At 40.0% G+C, this 17114-nt stretch overlaps 1 protein-coding gene across 4 annotated transcripts in view; it reads left to right on the top strand.

The window, feature by feature from the left end:
* The window catches only part of DDX46 (DEAD-box helicase 46), a 37283-nt gene that overhangs the window by 7018 nt on the left and 13151 nt on the right, over nt 1-17114 (top strand). For all 4 annotated transcript variants that reach the window (XM_081850312.1, XM_081850313.1, XM_081850314.1 and 1 more), the window contains exons 5-18: nt 2211-2307; nt 2825-2990; nt 4100-4257; nt 4405-4518; nt 5651-5816; nt 6378-6498; nt 7020-7195; nt 8266-8387; nt 10088-10166; nt 12504-12586; nt 13733-13897; nt 14509-14671; nt 14767-14960; nt 16375-16512. In XM_081850312.1, the coding sequence (XP_081706438.1) occupies nt 2211-2307; nt 2825-2990; nt 4100-4257; nt 4405-4518; nt 5651-5816; nt 6378-6498; nt 7020-7195; nt 8266-8387; nt 10088-10166; nt 12504-12586; nt 13733-13897; nt 14509-14671; nt 14767-14960; nt 16375-16512 (1942 nt within the window). The remainder of the gene's footprint in view (nt 1-2210; nt 2308-2824; nt 2991-4099; nt 4258-4404; nt 4519-5650; nt 5817-6377; nt 6499-7019; nt 7196-8265; nt 8388-10087; nt 10167-12503; nt 12587-13732; nt 13898-14508; nt 14672-14766; nt 14961-16374; nt 16513-17114) is intronic.

A 17114-nucleotide genomic window follows, 5' to 3' on the forward strand; every position in this document is an offset into this window, starting at 1 on the left:
AGCTGTTTCCTTCAAGGAGGTGTAAAATAAACACTGGGACTATTAGTTACGCGTAGGTATTCTGGAAATTAAATTTTCAATAAGTGTTTGCTTTCAAAAAGAAAGAAAGAGAGAAAAAGAAAAAAAGATCAAAATGGAGCCTAACACTTGGTATATGCCTATAAATTGTAAATGTCTGAAATTATGTGCATGATGAGATTAAGGCCAGGATCTAAAGAGGCAAATACAGAGCACTGCAGACAGTTTTCTTTTTCCTTTTGAAGCCCCTTGAGTCACATTGGCATAAGAAGGGCCTGGTGGATCAGGCCATCTTGTTCAGTGTCCTGCTCTCACCGTAGCAGCCATATGCCTATGGGAAGCCCACAAGCAGGGCATGTGCAAGAGCACTCTTCCCTCCTACGGTGTCTAGTAACTGATATTCCAAAGCATACTGCCTGTAATTGTGAAGGCAAAGCATAGCCATCATGGTTAGTAGCCAATGGTTGTTTTTATTTTTTACTTCCATGAATTTGTCTAAGCTTCTTTCAGAATCATCCAAGTTGGTGGCCGTTACACCTTCCTGTGAAAGCAAATTCCATAGTTGAACTGTGTAAGGAAGACACTTTATTGTATCTTGAATATTCCAAAATTCAGCTTCATTGGGGGTTATGAGACAGAAAGAAAAATTTGTCTATCCACTTTCTTCATGATATGCATACTTTTATAAACTTCTGTCAGGCCTCCTCTTACTTGCTATTTCTCTGAATTAAAAAAAAATCCAAATACTTCAACTTTTCCTTATAGGGGAGTTTTTCCATCCTCTTGATCATTTTGGTTGCCGTTTTCTGAACCCTATCCAACTCTAAATTATTCTTTTTGATGTGTGGTCACTAGAACTGTACACAGTGTTCCTAATGTCTTCATACCAATAGCTTTGTGTAATGCTGTTATGATATCAGTAGTTTTATTTCCAGCTTCTTTCCTAATGAACCTTACAGCTGCCACACACTGGATCAACACCTTAATTGAACTATCCACTATAACCCCAAGGTCTCATTCCTGGTCAGTCGCTGCTAGTTCAGACCCCAGGAGCATATATGTGAAATGCATCACTTTATACTTGTACTCTAGATTGCTTATGAACAAGTTAAAAAGCACTAGTGTGTGGGGCAGTGGTATGCAGTAGGGCCTTTTCAGTGGGAGCTTCCACATTTTGGAAACACCTGTTTTTAGATGTGTGTCCAATGGCAGCTCTACATATATTTTGAAGTCATGCTAAGGTACAGCTTTTTACTCCAGCTTTTGGGAGTGTTTGGTTGTTTGTGATTGTATACTGGTTATGTTGAACTGAGTTTAGCTGTCATTATTTTATATTGTACTGTCTTTTTTGCTGTGTAGCCAGTTCTGTAACCTTGTGGTGTAGGGCAGGTAATAAATGCACCAAATAAGTAATAAATCCTCTCCAGCCAGCATGACAGTAGTTAGGGATGATGGGGTTCTAGTCCATCAATTTTTGGGGACTCAAGGTTGGGGGATGGTGCTTTAGATTATATTTTATGGCTGTAATGTTTTGCACATTTACTTGGGTGTGAATCCTGTTGAACATGATAGTCTTATTTTTTAATAAACAGGTTTGTATCTATCGAAATAAGCATGCTTATTGAACAAATTCTACTTGTTCAATGGAACTTCTCCCTCTTTTCCCCCTGTGTGCCCCTCCAAATCAGCTCTTAGGATTCTACAGTGCAAATCTCCTAATCTGGGAAAAGAGAGGGATGGGAATTTCTGTTACGTGAATGGAAGTCATTCTGTGAGTGCAATAACATTATTCCCAAACCTTTTGCGTTCCAGAGCACATTTAGGAAACTAAAACTATTACTTTCAGCACAAAATTCAGTATCCCACTTCATGTAAGAAAAAAAGGCAGTGCTCCGAACCCCCTCTCAGTGTGGGCAAAGCACCTGCACATATGCCAAAACAAACAGAATGCACAGGAAAGTAGCAGTCAGCTCACACCCAGCAAAAATTGAGAGAGGCAGGGGGCCTTGACAGGTGCAAAGACTGTGTTTGTGGGTGCCATGTTGGGGATTCCAGTGTTAAATAATAATTTTCCATAGTTTATTATTACTTATGTGCGATACCATTTTTGTTTCCTTCACTACACCTAAAGCTTCTTAAGGGAAGCTGACATTCACCATCAGTCATATGCAACTCTTGATACTGTCTTTCAGATCACGATCAAAAGAAAAGGTAGAAGGTGTGGAAGTTAACAAAGAAAAGAAAAAAGAGAAAGAGGACAAAGAAGAAGAAAAGGGTCAAGATGTAAATGTATGTATATTAACTATTGAAAAGTTTCATTGTTCAATAATGGGCACAATACTGTAGTTTATCGACTTCATAGTGTTTCTAATGCTGTATAAAGTCTTGTTTCTCTGCACGTAGCACAAACATCTGTTCTAAATCATCCTTCTGGACAGAATGTAGTGGCTCAATAGAGGACTTATAACAAGTAGAACATAAGCTACATTTGTGTTGTGACTGTGGGCATTTACTTACTGCTGCTGTAACAACAGTTTCTTGTAATTACAGTTTTGCAGCTGGAACCTGCTTGCTTTTTCCTATGTTCTGCTGCTTGTTTTGCTTCATTAGTGAATGAAACACAGTAGCTGTCCAAGGCACAGAATGGCAGTACTTAATTCTCCAAGAGAGTAGACTTGTATTGTTACACATGAGTTTCCCAAGATTTTATGTTGGATGTGACTGGCAATGTCTTGCATCTCCTTTTAGAAAAACAGAGTTCATGTCAGTGATCAGTAACTGCATATGGTTGCTTTTTCTCCCTCAGAATTTCGATCAGAACAAACTAGAAGAGGAAATGAGGAAGCGAAAAGAAAGAGTAGAGAAATGGAGAGAAGAACAGCGCAAAAAAGCTATGGAAAATATAGGAGAACTAAAGAAAGAAATTGAAGAAATGAAGCAGGGGAAAAAATGGAGCTTAGAAGATGATGATGGTATTAACTTCTTATGTAACTAACTGTGGGGAGGAAGCCTTTTTGTTGCTGTTGAACATGTGCAGATGTGGAAAATCATGTGCTGTACAATGTCATATGTACTTTACTTTTTTGCATTCAAAGTGGTTAAGGGAGAGGGGAAGATATGGGCTGCATTTGCATGTCATGCTAAGCCCAAACCATGGCCGATAGTATGCAAATATGCAAACTCCCAAGGAGGAAATAACACCCGCTTTACTCCTTCCCAGACTTCTTAGTTTGCTACTGTGTAGCAGCTAAGCTGAGGTTTGGTTCAGTGTGTTGTCTGAACCCAGGATCATGGTTGAGGTCTCTCCTGAACTATTATATGTAGCCAAGGTTTGCAGTTACGGGTCCTAGTTAGATAGGGGAGACATTAGCCACAATCCTATATTCGGATGACACACTAAGCCAAACCTTGGCTTAGCTGCCATCCCATGCTGGGGAGGAGCAAAATAGGTGCACGCTCCTTGTTGGGAACCAGCATTTTTGCATTGTCATGATAAATCATTCATTGGTTTACAGTGATGTGCAAACCCAGGCCATTGGGTTGGGCCCATGTTAAGCTTCTGAGCCTATATGAACTGACCCAGACCCTGTGATCATCATCCTTTGTGTGCCCCCTCCATGGGAGGTCCAGAGAGTGGCAACATAAGAATGGGCCTATTTTGTGGTGTATCCCTGTTTGTGGAATGCTGTCCCAAGGGCAGCTTGCCTGGTGCCTTCATTACATATCTTTAGGTACCAGGTGTAAATGTTTCTCTATAAGTAGGCCTTTGCCTGATTAAATATTCTATGGCCTCTTAAACATGTTTGTGGGAGGGGATTTGTTTTTATTATATTTATGTATTTGTGTTCTCATTTTCTATTTTTATGTTGTCAACCACTCTGTGATCTTTGGATGAATACAGTATACAAATATTATAATGATGATGATAAATGGATGCATGCAAGTGTTAAGAGTTTTCCAAGTTGTTTGGCAAGAAGAAACAATTTGATTCATTTGTTTATGAAAGCATGAATTGTAATTGTACAAGCTTCTTGTATCTCAGAATAGTATTAAATACTGTTAAAATCTCTTTTTGCATTAGATGATGATGAAGAAACTGCAGAAGGGGAAAAGGAAGGTAACGAGATTGAAGATGAAGAACTTGATCCATTAGATGCATATATGGAAGAAGTGAAAGAAGAGGTTAAGAAGTTCAATATGAGAAGTGTAAAAGGTGGAGGTGGAGGTGGAAGTGAAAAGGTAAATTTTAAAAAATCATGTTCAGGTCTTAAAATAGTATATGTGCATTAAATCTGAAATATATGAGATCAAAACTAGTACCCTATAGGGTTTGCTAGTAGGATGGCTTGTAAAATTTCTAATGTTTATGACCTTTTCTTTTTAAAGAAATCTGGGCCAACAGTTACTAAAGTAGTGACAGTGGTGAAAACCAAAAAAGCATCTCCAGAAACAGAAAAGAAGAAAGGAGAACTTATGGTGAATGACCAAGATGCAATGGAGGTAATTACAACAGGCCAAATTGTTTATTTTGCCATATGAAATCCCCTATCAAGTTTATAGATTTTAGAAAACAGTTTGTTTTAACCATGTATGTAACCCAGTTTTGTGGTGTTCACCAATCTATATGCGAAACTGTATATTTCCCACAGGAAAAATGAAGAGTTGCCATAGGCATTGTGAAATATAATGGCATTTGCCTATACTTAAGTCTTAATACCTTCCTTTTGAGATTTATACTTTCAGAACTGCAGAGTCACTGATAATAATTAGAAGTAAGAAGGATTAGGATAAGCATCTTGCGAGGCCTTATGGTGGCAACAGAAGAGGGCAGCAATAGTAGTGGGGGCTTACGAGGCCTCGCCATGGTGGAAAGAAGAGGTGGCGGCCTGCAAATCCTCCTGGCGGTAGTGGGAGGTGGTGGTAGAAGCTGTGGCAGCCTGCCTCAGCAAGGCCTTGCAGGCCACCTCTGCTTCTGCTAGCGTCTCCTGCCACCACTGCAAGGCCTCACAGGCTACTGACGCCACCTCGACAAGGCCTCACAGGCTGCTGTCGCTGCTGCTGCCCACTGCCATGACAAGGCTTCTCAGGCTGCTGATTATTGTGCCACTGCTGCCAGGCTGCCGTGGCTACTGCCCCCCCCCCCGGTTGTTGATTTTGCCACTGCCAGGCTGCTGCCTCTGCCGCCTAGAAGGCCTGCTGGCAGTCTGGCAGTCCCAGATTATTTCTTTTCACTATGACTCATCACCATACTTTGGATTGTCCTGAGTACCATCATTTGCCAAGTCCCAAACCAAAAATTGGGATGAATTTTGGCTTTCCTGCTGCTGAAAGTGGCCATGAGGTGATTGATAATATCATCATTTATCAGTTTTAGACCTGTAAGTAGTAGCAGTTGCTAGGACACTGTCCTGTTCACTTCTGCATATTTCCTTATTTCAGATATTGTGATATACCACGATGTTTAGCTGGTGATATATTGCTGTATTGGAAAGCAGTTATTGCCCAGCCCTAGACTGCTCTTAGTATAACTTTCAGTTAGCAAGGTAAGGTAAACATGCTCTGCAGAAAGCAGATTTTGCCTGAATATTACTTTGCCTGAATGTTTGGCTTTTGTGATTTTATAACTCAACAGTATTCTTCTGAAGAGGAGGAAGTAGATCTCCAGACTGCACTGACAGGGTACCAGACCAAACATAGGAAATTGCTGGAACCAGTGGATCATGGGAAGATTGAATATGAGCCCTACAGGAAAAACTTCTATGTTGAAGTCCCAGAGCTGGCTAAGATGACTCAGGAAGGTAATAACAACTGACAAAGTAGTAGTAACTCTAGTTTCAGAGCTGTTGCATTTCAGATGACCATGGATAAAAATAGGGAGATACCTGGCATACAGTAAGCATTCATGCTTACGTGGGGGCTACATTCTGGGGATTGCACTATTTTGTATATAGTGCATATATAGCCAATTTTGTATATAGTCTAAACGCATTGGGTACAGTGTTGGTGGGATTGCCAAATTCTTTTCTCCTGAACACCCACACCCTTCCCCCCCTTTAAATTTTTTTCTTTTTCTCCAAGTGCTTAAAGCTGAATGTACACAAGTTAATTACGCATAAGTTGTGGGCTTACTGTGTTAGGAAAAGAGAGTCATCAACATATATTAATGCCTATATTAATGTATAACACTGTCTTTTGTAGTCATGCTTACAACATAGAAAGCTTATTGGAAATCTCAATATGCTTTATCAAAAACATTGCTGCAGAGGTCAATAATATCACATGTGCAGAGAATATCTTACAAGAGGGCATTGATTTATGTGGATAAGTTAATCAGTATGCTAATCTGGATTGTGTTTCAGAGGTGAATGCATATAGGCTGGAAATGGAAGGAATTATAGTCAAGGGTAAAGGATGTCCTAAGCCAATTAAAACCTGGGTACAGTGTGGTATTTCTATGAAAATCCTGAGTTCCATGAAAAAGTAAGTGAACAACAGCAAAATGAAGCATGCATGTCTTGAAGTGTATATGAACTCTCCTTGTGTCTTTGCTTTCTGACTTGTGCTGTTAATAATAATAATAATAATAATAATAATAATAATAATAATAATTTATTTATACCCCGCCCATCTGGCTGGGTTTCCCCAGCCACTCTGGGCGGCTTCCAAGAAAACACTAAAATACAATAACCTATTAAACATTAAAAGCTTCCCTAAACAGGGCTGCCTTCAGATGTCTTCTAAAAGTCTGGTAGTTATTTGTTTGCAGCACGCAGTTACCATGTGGGTCTGTGTAAAAGAAATTATCTAACAAAGCCATGCAAATTCAAGATTTCAGGGTAGCTACAGGTAACTTAATTATTTAGTGTCACTTGTTCACTAATCATATATATGTTGTGATGTATTTTAATTTCAATTAATAATTTTGACTCTGTAATTTTTTTTTAAAATGTGCATAATAGAAAGTTCAGTATCTTAACATACAATCTCTGATTTCCTTTAAGGCATGGCTATGAGAAGCCCACCCCTATCCAAGCCCAGGCTATACCTGCAATTATGGGTGGACGTGATTTAATTGGCATTGCTAAAACAGGAAGTGGAAAGACTATTGCTTTTCTGTTGCCCATGTTCAGGCACATAATGGATCAGAGACCACTAGAAGAAGGAGAAGGTCCAATAGGTACATGATAGCAACATTCTTTTTAATGCCATGCTGTTTGTGTGCAGATTAATAATTAATTTAATGGATCAACCATGAACTGGAAGTGAACTATGAAAGGAAATGCCTGCTTGTGCTATATAGTTATAATTTCACTATTAAATTTGGTAACTGTTCTCCTTGTCAGGCGGAGGGGAAGACAATACAGGATATGCTTTGTTTCTGTGTTGCAGGTGTTTCTTAAATGTTAATTTCTTCTAGCAGAATATGTGTGGATTAGTTTATGGAGCAATCCTCAAGTTTCCTTCCCTCCCTAATCTTTCTTCCCAAACACCGCCTCATATATATTGAGGTACTGGGTGCTACTAAGCAACTTCAGGATTTACTAAGGAAAAGCACCAGGTTGCAGTTCAAAGGAGAATGGAGCACAGCAGGAAATGTGCAGCAAAATGAGGAACAAAACTGAAACAAAATGCAAAGGATGGTTGTCTGAATGTGCCTGTAAGCCACCAAGCTAGAGCTTTGCCAATTTGTTATCTAAAAAAAAGCAAGTTCATGGCTTAATGGGAAGAAATTGGATGAAATTCATATTTACCTTGTTTCTTTACACACTTTTATATTGTACATAAAATCCTATACATCTATAAAATACCTATTACAGTGGTGCCTCGCAAGACGAAATTAATTCGTTCCGCGAGTCTCTTCGTCTTGCGGTTTTTTCGTCTTGTGAAGCACCCCTATTAGCGGCTATTAGCGGCTTAGCGGCTTAGAAAAGGGGGGGGGAGGGAAAACACTCGCAAGACGTTTTCGTCTTGCGAAGCAAGCCCATGGGGAAATTCGTCTTGCGAAGCACTTCAAAAGACGGAAAACTCTTTCGTCTTGCGACGCATTCGTCTTGCGGGACACCACTGTACTATGACATATTCTCTCACAAAAGAAAATTGTGTCATTCTAGAAATTGGATTTCTTTTGTGGAAGGAAATCTCGCTACCTTCTAAGCATGTGTTGGAAGTAAGGTGCTGAAAATGGTGAGATTTATTTATGAGTAAAGAGTCAGGATTTTTGTGATTACACTGCTTTGTTCTTTTCAGCTGTTATTATGACTCCTACTCGAGAGCTGGCTTTACAAATTACAAAGGAGTGTAAGAAGTTCTCAAAGACACTTGGGGTTAGAGTTGTATGCGTATATGGAGGAACAGGAATAAGTGAACAGGTACATATAAATCTTGTCTCTCTATTCATAGTGTCTTGATTTGTGTTGCTATCGGTGCATAACTTGTTTGGAATCCTTTTTCTTTTTTAGGTTTCAAGTTGCTTCTCTGTAACAGTTGTTTAATTTAGAGAGAATACGAAGGTTACTATTTTGGTTCCATAGAGGCATGAGCTGGGCTCTGCTCTTGCAGCAGCCTTCCATGGCTATTCCACACTACACCCACCCCAAGAGGGACAGGACACCCACCGGGGCGGGGGGAGGGTTTCCTGTTTCTTCTCTGATGCATACATTAGCAAAGGGGGCTTTTTGCTGAAGGATTTCAAAATCACCATCTTAGTAGCTCAGTAGGTAGAACATGAGACTCTTAATCTCTGGGTCATGGGTTCAAGCAAAAGATTGGGCAAAAGATTCTTGCGTTGATTGCAGGGGGTTGGACTAGATGACCTTTGTGGTCTCTGCCAACTCTACAGATCTATGAAACTGAATATGTTCCTATTCTGGTAAAATTTTATGAACTTTCAGTTTTGTTGTTGAACCCACAGCTGTTGTTTTGACTGCAGAGTTGCTTTCACAATTTACCGTATTTTTCGTCCTATAGGACGCACTTTTCCCCCTCCAAAAATGAAGGGGAAATCTGGGTGCGTCCTGTGGGGCGAATGCAGGCTTTCGCTGAAGCTTGGAGAGCGAGAAGGGTCGGTGCGCACCGACCCTTCTCGCTCTCCAGGCTTCAGGAAGACATCCGCAGCCTAGGCAGCCCGCAGGGCTGTCTAGGCTGCGGATAGCAGCTTGTTTCCTGGAGCGCCGGGCACGCTGAAAGCAGAGCGCCCGGTGCTTCGGGAACACATCCGCAACCTAGGCAGCCCTGCGGGAGTTCCCACAGGGCTCCCCACACTGCAGATAGCAGCTTGCCGCCCGGCGGACGACGCGCGCTGAAGCAGAGCGCCCCGCGCGCCGGGCAGACATCAGCCAGCCCCACAAGCTCGGGCGACAGCAGGGAGGCGCAGCGCTGCCATCCCGCTGTTCCTCGACCTGGTTCGGTTTCCCTGACCTGGTTTTGGGGGAGAAATAAAGGAAATTTTTTTTTCCCTTTATTTCCCCCCAAAAAAACTAGGTGCGTCCTTTGGGACAGAGAGTCCTATGGGACGGAAAATATGGTAGATAGTAATTGGGAGTTTCCCAGCTGCATATTTGGGACATTCCACACTTAATAATTCACAAGAAATGGAATGTATTGAGTCTAAACTCTGCCGCATAACAAGAGCATAGTATTCAACTAAGTTTTATTTGGAATAGACCCATTGAAATTAATCAACATGGCGAAGTTAGCTCCATTAATTTCACTGGTTCTACAGTAAAAGCTGGATACCACCCAAGGCAATTTAAATTACAATAGGTTGGATGCAGACTTTGCCTTCTATAAACAAAAGGCCGCCCTGAGCTAGCCAACTGCAGATTAATCTTTGTGGGACACCATAGTAAGTAAGGTGTTTGCAAGCATCTTACTATGTTTTGATTTGTTTTAACTGACAAAAAATGAGCCAGTCAGATGTTGCAGGGGAATAGTACCCCCCAACCTTTAATGTTTACAGCTGAGGGAATGGGTACTAAATCACTGATGAGTAGAATAAATTGCTTAAGGGTTGCTGATAATACCATAAGTGTTATATATTTTAATTTTCCTCAACTTATTTTATAACCAGATTGCTGAACTGAAAAGGGGTGCTGAAATAATCGTTTGCACACCTGGCCGCATGATTGACATGTTGGCAGCTAACAATGGTAAGAAGAGACTTTCATTTAATGATTTTCTTTAATGATAAATAAATGGAACATTTTATTCATAAATGGAATTCTGGAAGTTATGTATTTCTTGAAGCTGTGATATCAGATATTGTGAATACAGTTATAAAAATGGTTCTTTCCAATAACTTTTAGATGTGGGTCTTATAAGTGAAGGACAGTAACTCTTAAGAATTTCTTAGAACAAGTACATGCATTTTAGATTTATATATCAACTTCAAAATTGGCTTACTTAGGATTACTGTTTCTTAATTTGAAGTTATGCTGCCTGTCTGATGCTTGTTGACATTAATGCAACATAGTAATTAACTTTAGTTGAAGGAAATATAGCTGCACATTTCTAAATTGAAGTAAATCCACAATTCATTTTCAACAAAAACATGAAATTTCTCTCATATATCGTAAGTTTTTCGTCTTAGTACAAATCAATATACTAAACAGAGATATTGCAGCTTTAAAATGCTTTTTATTTCCGTATTGCATGCTTGTCAAATAATGTTTGATTTGCTTAAATATTGTACTTCAAAACCTCTACTAAACTGTTGACATTTGACTTCTGTGGGAAAAGTTCCTTCAAGAATTATAGAACTGGGCTTCCAAGACTTAAGCCATCAAAGGTAGGTACATCATTGCAGTTCCCAAGCAATGTACACTTTTAGGAGCTGAATAAATAATGAAAATTCTGCCAATTAAAATGGGATAATAACATATGTATTTAGTCCTGAAGAAGGAGATTTACCTTTTATCCGCTTTAAGTTAGCTACCTTAAAAGCCACTTTAAAACAGCTTTTCTTTAAAGCAATATCCTTGCTTCAAAATAGCTAAATTGTGTGTTCCTCCCCTTGTGTGTAACTCAGTCCAGCATCCAAATAGGTAGTTGAGAAATTCGGATCATAATTGATGATTGAGGTGGAAGTAACCTAGGGATCTGCAGAATGAAAGAATCACCTGGAAGGGAGCTTGTGGTGGAGTGCATGACCCCTATGCTGTGGAGAAAGTTCCATGCTTTCTTAGATTTTAATGTACCCCAAACTTCATGTCAGGGTTCTGCTCTTCCCTTGTTCAGAGGAGGTTGGGTAGGGTTTTTCCTGCCTTACCCATTCCCTTTACAGCATATAGAAGCAGCAATACCAGCAGGTTTTAGACATTTCAATTCTTCCCTAGTTTTAAGTGTTTAGGGGTTTTGTTGTTAAAACTCAATCTGCTCTCATGTAATTCCGAATCACATGAGATTAGATCCTAAAATCCCAAGTGGACAGCACTACCACAAATGCAGGGTGTGTATGTGTTCTTCTGACCCCACCCCTTATTTTTTCATCCACACCCTGTGCTTCACACTGATTCATGAGCCCCTAGTGTGGTCGGGGGAGGGCTTTAGATGTTGCTGCTAATGGAGGGGGGAACCCACAAATTGCATATGCAATGTGTGTAGGGCAGTGTGTTCTACTTACATATGGGGGTTCTTCAGTTCAATGATATAATGTAGAATTGCTACTGTGTACAACATTTAATTTAGTTTCAAGTGCCTTTTGTATTGGCACTTCTGAAAGAATCTGTTGTGATTTATTTTTAAAGACAAATTCTTTGAGTTTAGACCATAAAATAAGACAAAAGACATACTATGCATAGACCCATTTGCCACTACAATTGGGGTAGCTTTTTAAAGACTGAATTATAAGTGTTAAGGTGTGTCTGAAGGTATGGGAAATTGGGCTTATACAATTCTTGTTGTTAGCTGCTGTCTAGATGATTCTCCTTATCTTCAAATCAGTGTGAGAGGTGCTGCTTCTGACGAAGAAAAACAATGACAAAACTCTTGTCTTCTTTGTGGTTACTTTCACCCATCCTAAATATTTCAAATAATAATCTATGTAGAGGCTTTTGTGGGGCTTCTTCAGTTAGCTCTTGAACTTTGCCTTCCACACATGCGCTGTAATCTCTAATATGTTTTTTTCTAGGTGGCGCTCACAGATAGTGGCTGATGTGGCTCGTTGCTTCACCTCAGTCTTAGTTTTATGATGTGTTTTGGTGAGGGCTGTTTTCTGAATTTTACAGGTTCTTCTGGCCCTGTACTGGTATGCAAGAGAGGAGTTTGACAAAATAATGGGCCTTGTGCATCAGTACACAATTGCCAAAATGTCAGTGGAGCAAGAGATAAGGCATTTAGCAAATTGCTTTTCTAAAATAAATATAACATTTAATGTTTGTTTAGCCAGTAGTCAGAATATGTACCATTTTATTTACGTTTGCTGTTGAAGAAAAATGGCCTTTAGATTTATTCTTGTTTCTCTTTATTTTTCTCTCGCCTTTTCATAGGTCGAGTGACAAATCTGCGGAGAGTGACATATGTTGTCCTTGATGAAGCTGATAGAATGTTTGACATGGGCTTTGAGCCTCAGGTGAGAATGGGAAACTACTAGACTTAGGATAATTGTATTGTAGGAGTTGGAAGAAGTTATGTGTGTCTTTTTAGTTCAGACCTTGGGCCACATTGCAACCCTCCAGGTCTTTCTATCTGGTCCTTGGAACTCTCCCTAAACCACATCCTGGCTCTGCTTTGCACCATCCTTGAGTGTTTTGCCTAGTGTCAGTTTGTCCTTGAACACTAATAATGCTACTTGCTTGGCTGGATGGAAGATAGAGAAGGATGTGTAAACAGGTGTAGAAACTAGTTTGCTGTACAAAGCAAAATTAATATTTGTTTTGCCCATCGTTACCTCTGCCCTTGCCCATGTGGCCTCTGAAAGATGCCTAAAAGTAATTTCAGCTCCCAAGACAAAAATAGTTCTTCCATCCATTGTTTAGAACATACTTGATTAATCTGAAATGGGTGCCTGGAAAGTTCACAGGCTTGGCTGGCACATACGTAGCCCTATAGTGCTGCCTGCTCCCCAGTTCAGTAGACTATATACAAAATAGCATCAGGCAACAACAAAAGAGATGTATTTAAGAAACTCTAGAAGGCTTATGCTTGTGGCAAACTTATCAGAAAGATTAGCCACCACTAATGTAGACACTGAAGTTTCTTTCCTGTAGAATGCAGGAGGGTTGTTCTGCACTTTTTGGTGCAGAATTTGTACAGAAGTAGACCTGCAAAAATAATCCTTATAGGAGATTGTCCCATGCCCAACAGTAAACAATGTCCCCAATATTCACTTGCTTTCCAATTACAATTTTTTTTCAGTAAATGAAAAAGCACTGAGAGCATATTGCTATTTGAGTATTTGTACAACCAATGTAAAGTGTTGGGGTAAACCAGGCATAGGCAAACTCAGCCCTCCAGATGTTTTGGGACTACAATTCCCATCATCCCTGACCACTGATCTTGTTAGCTAGTGATCATGGGAGTTGTAGTTCCAAAACATCTGGAGGGCTGAGTTTGCCTATGCCTGCTATGTTCCATAGGCTTTTGCAAAAATGTTTCGTTACTAAAATGTTTCCCAGAACTGTCTATGTAAGGTTTTGCATTGTATTGCATGAGCTAAGATGCAAGTAATTTGATTTGGAGAATTGTGGTGTTGACCTTCCCTTTGAACTTGCTTTAGGTTATGCGCATTGTAGACAATGTGAGACCTGATCGCCAGACTGTTATGTTCTCTGCTACCTTCCCTAGAGCCATGGAGGCTTTAGCTCGTCGAATATTAAGCAAGCCAATAGAAGTCCAAGTTGGTGGTAGAAGCGTCGTCTGCTCTGATGTGGAACAAAAAGTGGTAAGTTTCAGGAATACATCTGCTGCATTTGCAACAAACTGCTCAAAACTCAGTTGTACATACAAAACTATACATCCAAGAAGGCTTCAGCTCTGGATTGTTTTGAAAAAAATAGACCTCTAAAATACATTCACTTTACAAAGTAGGGAATAGTGATTATGTTTATCCTTGTCTTACATGGCTTTGGCTAGTAACAAAAATATCTTACAGTAGTGAGATTTATTTTTCGTTATACCAGGGATATTATTTATTTTTCCTTTGACCAATGTTACTATTTGTATCCACAGTCTATGAACTGTTGTGCCAGGAAGCTTATATATAATGGGAGCTTCCTAGCAGCACAGCTCTTTCTTGTACTTCTTTCATAGCAGGGTGACTCCCCAACTCCCAAAAGCAAGAGAAGACCCTTGACCCACTTCCTTAGATGCAGCTGTAGTTTTTCTTGCAAAATTTAGCAATTTGCACTATCAAAATTAAAGCGAGAATCATAGAGTTGAGATGGAAGAGAACTGTATATTGACATACTTGATTTTTACTTCCAGTATCACTGGAAGCCAATTTAAGCAATTACCCTTGAGATGCTGTCTCCTTAAACTATGTTGTTCTTTCAGATTGTCATAGAGGAGGAGAACAAGTTTTTGAAGTTACTCGAATTATTGGGACATTATCAGGAACAAGGAGCTGTCATTATATTTGTAGATAAACAAGAACATGCTGATGGATTGCTGAAAGACTTAATGAGAGCCTCTTATCCCTGCCTGTCTCTTCATGGAGGTAATGGACATTATTCAGTCATTACATCTATATAACTAGAGTAATGAAACCTGAATAATGTCATTTCTCAACATTGTATTATGTGTCCTCCACAGGTATTGACCAGTATGACAGAGATAGCATAATCAATGATTTTAAGAGTGGAGTGTGCAAGCTTCTTGTGGCCACATCCGTGGCAGCCCGAGGTCTTGATGTAAAACATCTTATGCTTGTAGTCAACTACAGCTGCCCCAATCATTATGAGGATTATGTGCACAGAGCAGGCAGAACTGGACGAGCAGGCAACAAAGTATGTATGCAATATTTTTTATAAATAAACTGCTAAAAATGGTACTCTGATAAAGATGAGGTAGAGAATTTGTAGAACACTGCAGGTGGATCAGTTTTAAATAAAGGCTATTTTAAATCTAGGGTTGCGGGTGGCGCTGTGGGTTAAACCACAGAGCCTAGGACTTGCCAATCAGAAGGTCGGCGGTTTGAATCCCCACGACAGGGTGAGCTCCCATTGCTCAGTCCCAGCTCCTGCCAACCTAGCAGTTCGAAAGCACGTCAAAGTGCAAGTAGATAAATAGGTACCGCTCTGGCAGGAAGGTAAACGGCGTTTCCGTGCACTGCTCTGGTTCGCCAGAAGCAGCTTAGTCATGTTGGCCACATGACCCGGAAGCTGTCTGCGGACAAACGCCGGTTCTCTTGGCCTATAGAGCGAGATGAGCATGCAACCTCAGAGTCGGCCATGACTGGACCTAACGGTCAGGGGTCCCTTTACCTATATTAAATCTGATCTAAGTTATGATTTAAATCAGCAGGACGTTCATTTTGACATTCATGTTTTCTGAACAAGCATGCGTTCTAACTGATCACTCAGTTAGATCAGAAGATGATAATGATAATAATCTTGTATTGGTTTGTAACTATATAAAGCCATTGTGTAACCTCAAGGCATAATTCAGATTCTTTTGGCCATGCATCCCACACCAGTTTTGTACTGTAGAATTATGTCTGCTTCAAGGCAACCATATTCATATGCAGGTACAGTAAGATCACTGCAGTCCTGGAACAAATTAGCATGCTAATTCATGTTGCACTGAACTATGGATAATGTCTATGTACAGCATATGTTTGCATTGTTCTAGTTTCTTTTTAAATGAGGTTATTTTTTAAAGAAGACCTTTTTATAACTGAAATGTAGAAAGATAAAATTAAGACTTAAAAATGTAAATTCTAGGTTGCTTCCAGTGCTATGCTAGTGGGATTCTGCTCGTGCAACAGATCTTCTGCCCCCCCCAATCTTCTCTAGAGTCCCCCCCAACTGTCTGGACTTGATGAGTGGGCTGTTGAACACACAAAGGTTTCTTGCATCAGTGAGGTTGACTTGTTGGATGCTGCCCCCGTCTCTTGCTTTTAAAAAAAGCTAAAAGTCAATCCTGGAATGTTGTCAGGTCCTGTGGAAACATTAGCAAAAGAACTGTGATACCACGGAAGTCAGTGACTACATTCCCATTGATTCACCTGTGGGTCAAGAAGTCACCACAAGATTAAAACAGACTGGTGTCTTGTGATTGCTCTTCTTATCTGTCACCCTATTTGTTATATATTTGGTTGCCCCCCAAACAGTGAATTAAGTTCTTCACATTAGCTTGGTGGGTTGTTGTGTCCTAAAATATAACTGCCCCCAAAGTTTATACATAATATTTTATTAACAGGGTTATGCCTATACCTTCATTACTGAAGATCAAGCACGGTATGCTGGTGATATAATTAAAGCTTTGGAATTGTCAAGTAATCCAGTTCCTCCTGAGCTGGAGAAGCTTTGGACCGACTTCAAAGATCAGCAGAAGGCTGTAAGTAATCCACTTTTCCGTTGTCTGATAATGTTTGTGCAAAGACAAAACAATTGTTAAATAGGCTTCAGATGGGCACTTGTTGGGACATAGTTTTAATGTGGCTTTTATGGGGCTGGAGCCAAAGTGTCTTCTGCTCAAGAACACCTCCCACTTTGAGTGTTGGGAGAGAAAAGTGAAACTAATCCAAATATGTTTTTCTGAGAAAGCAAACAGTAGCTTGAGGCTTGCCATAGAGCCTGCCTGTTTGAGCACTGTGTGTCCTTGTTTGCAGGAGCTTTGTTCCTTTTGCTTTTTGAATCCAAGCTGTACTTTTAAAGTTTGGCGGCCATGCTGTAGAGTTAGGCTTGGTAATAATATAATGAGAAGGGGGTAAAAGAATGTAGTTTACTTCAGACTGCTGGTTTAGTGATGGCATTTTTGAGTGCTTTTTTGTGCAACAACTTCTCACTAGTAGAAACCTAGAAAAGGGGGTGCTCTGTGTTTGTGTTTTAGTTTTTACTTCTAGGACGTTTCATACATAAGGAGCAATAAAAAAATAGCACCCACCCCCTACCTGCAGCTTGAAGTGGTGTTATCTATTGTCCCTTCCATTTTGCTGC

The sequence above is a fragment of the Podarcis erhardii genome, assembly GCF_964252035.2.
Source record: "Podarcis erhardii genome assembly, chromosome: 2".
Taxonomy (NCBI): Eukaryota; Metazoa; Chordata; class Lepidosauria; order Squamata; family Lacertidae; genus Podarcis; species Podarcis erhardii.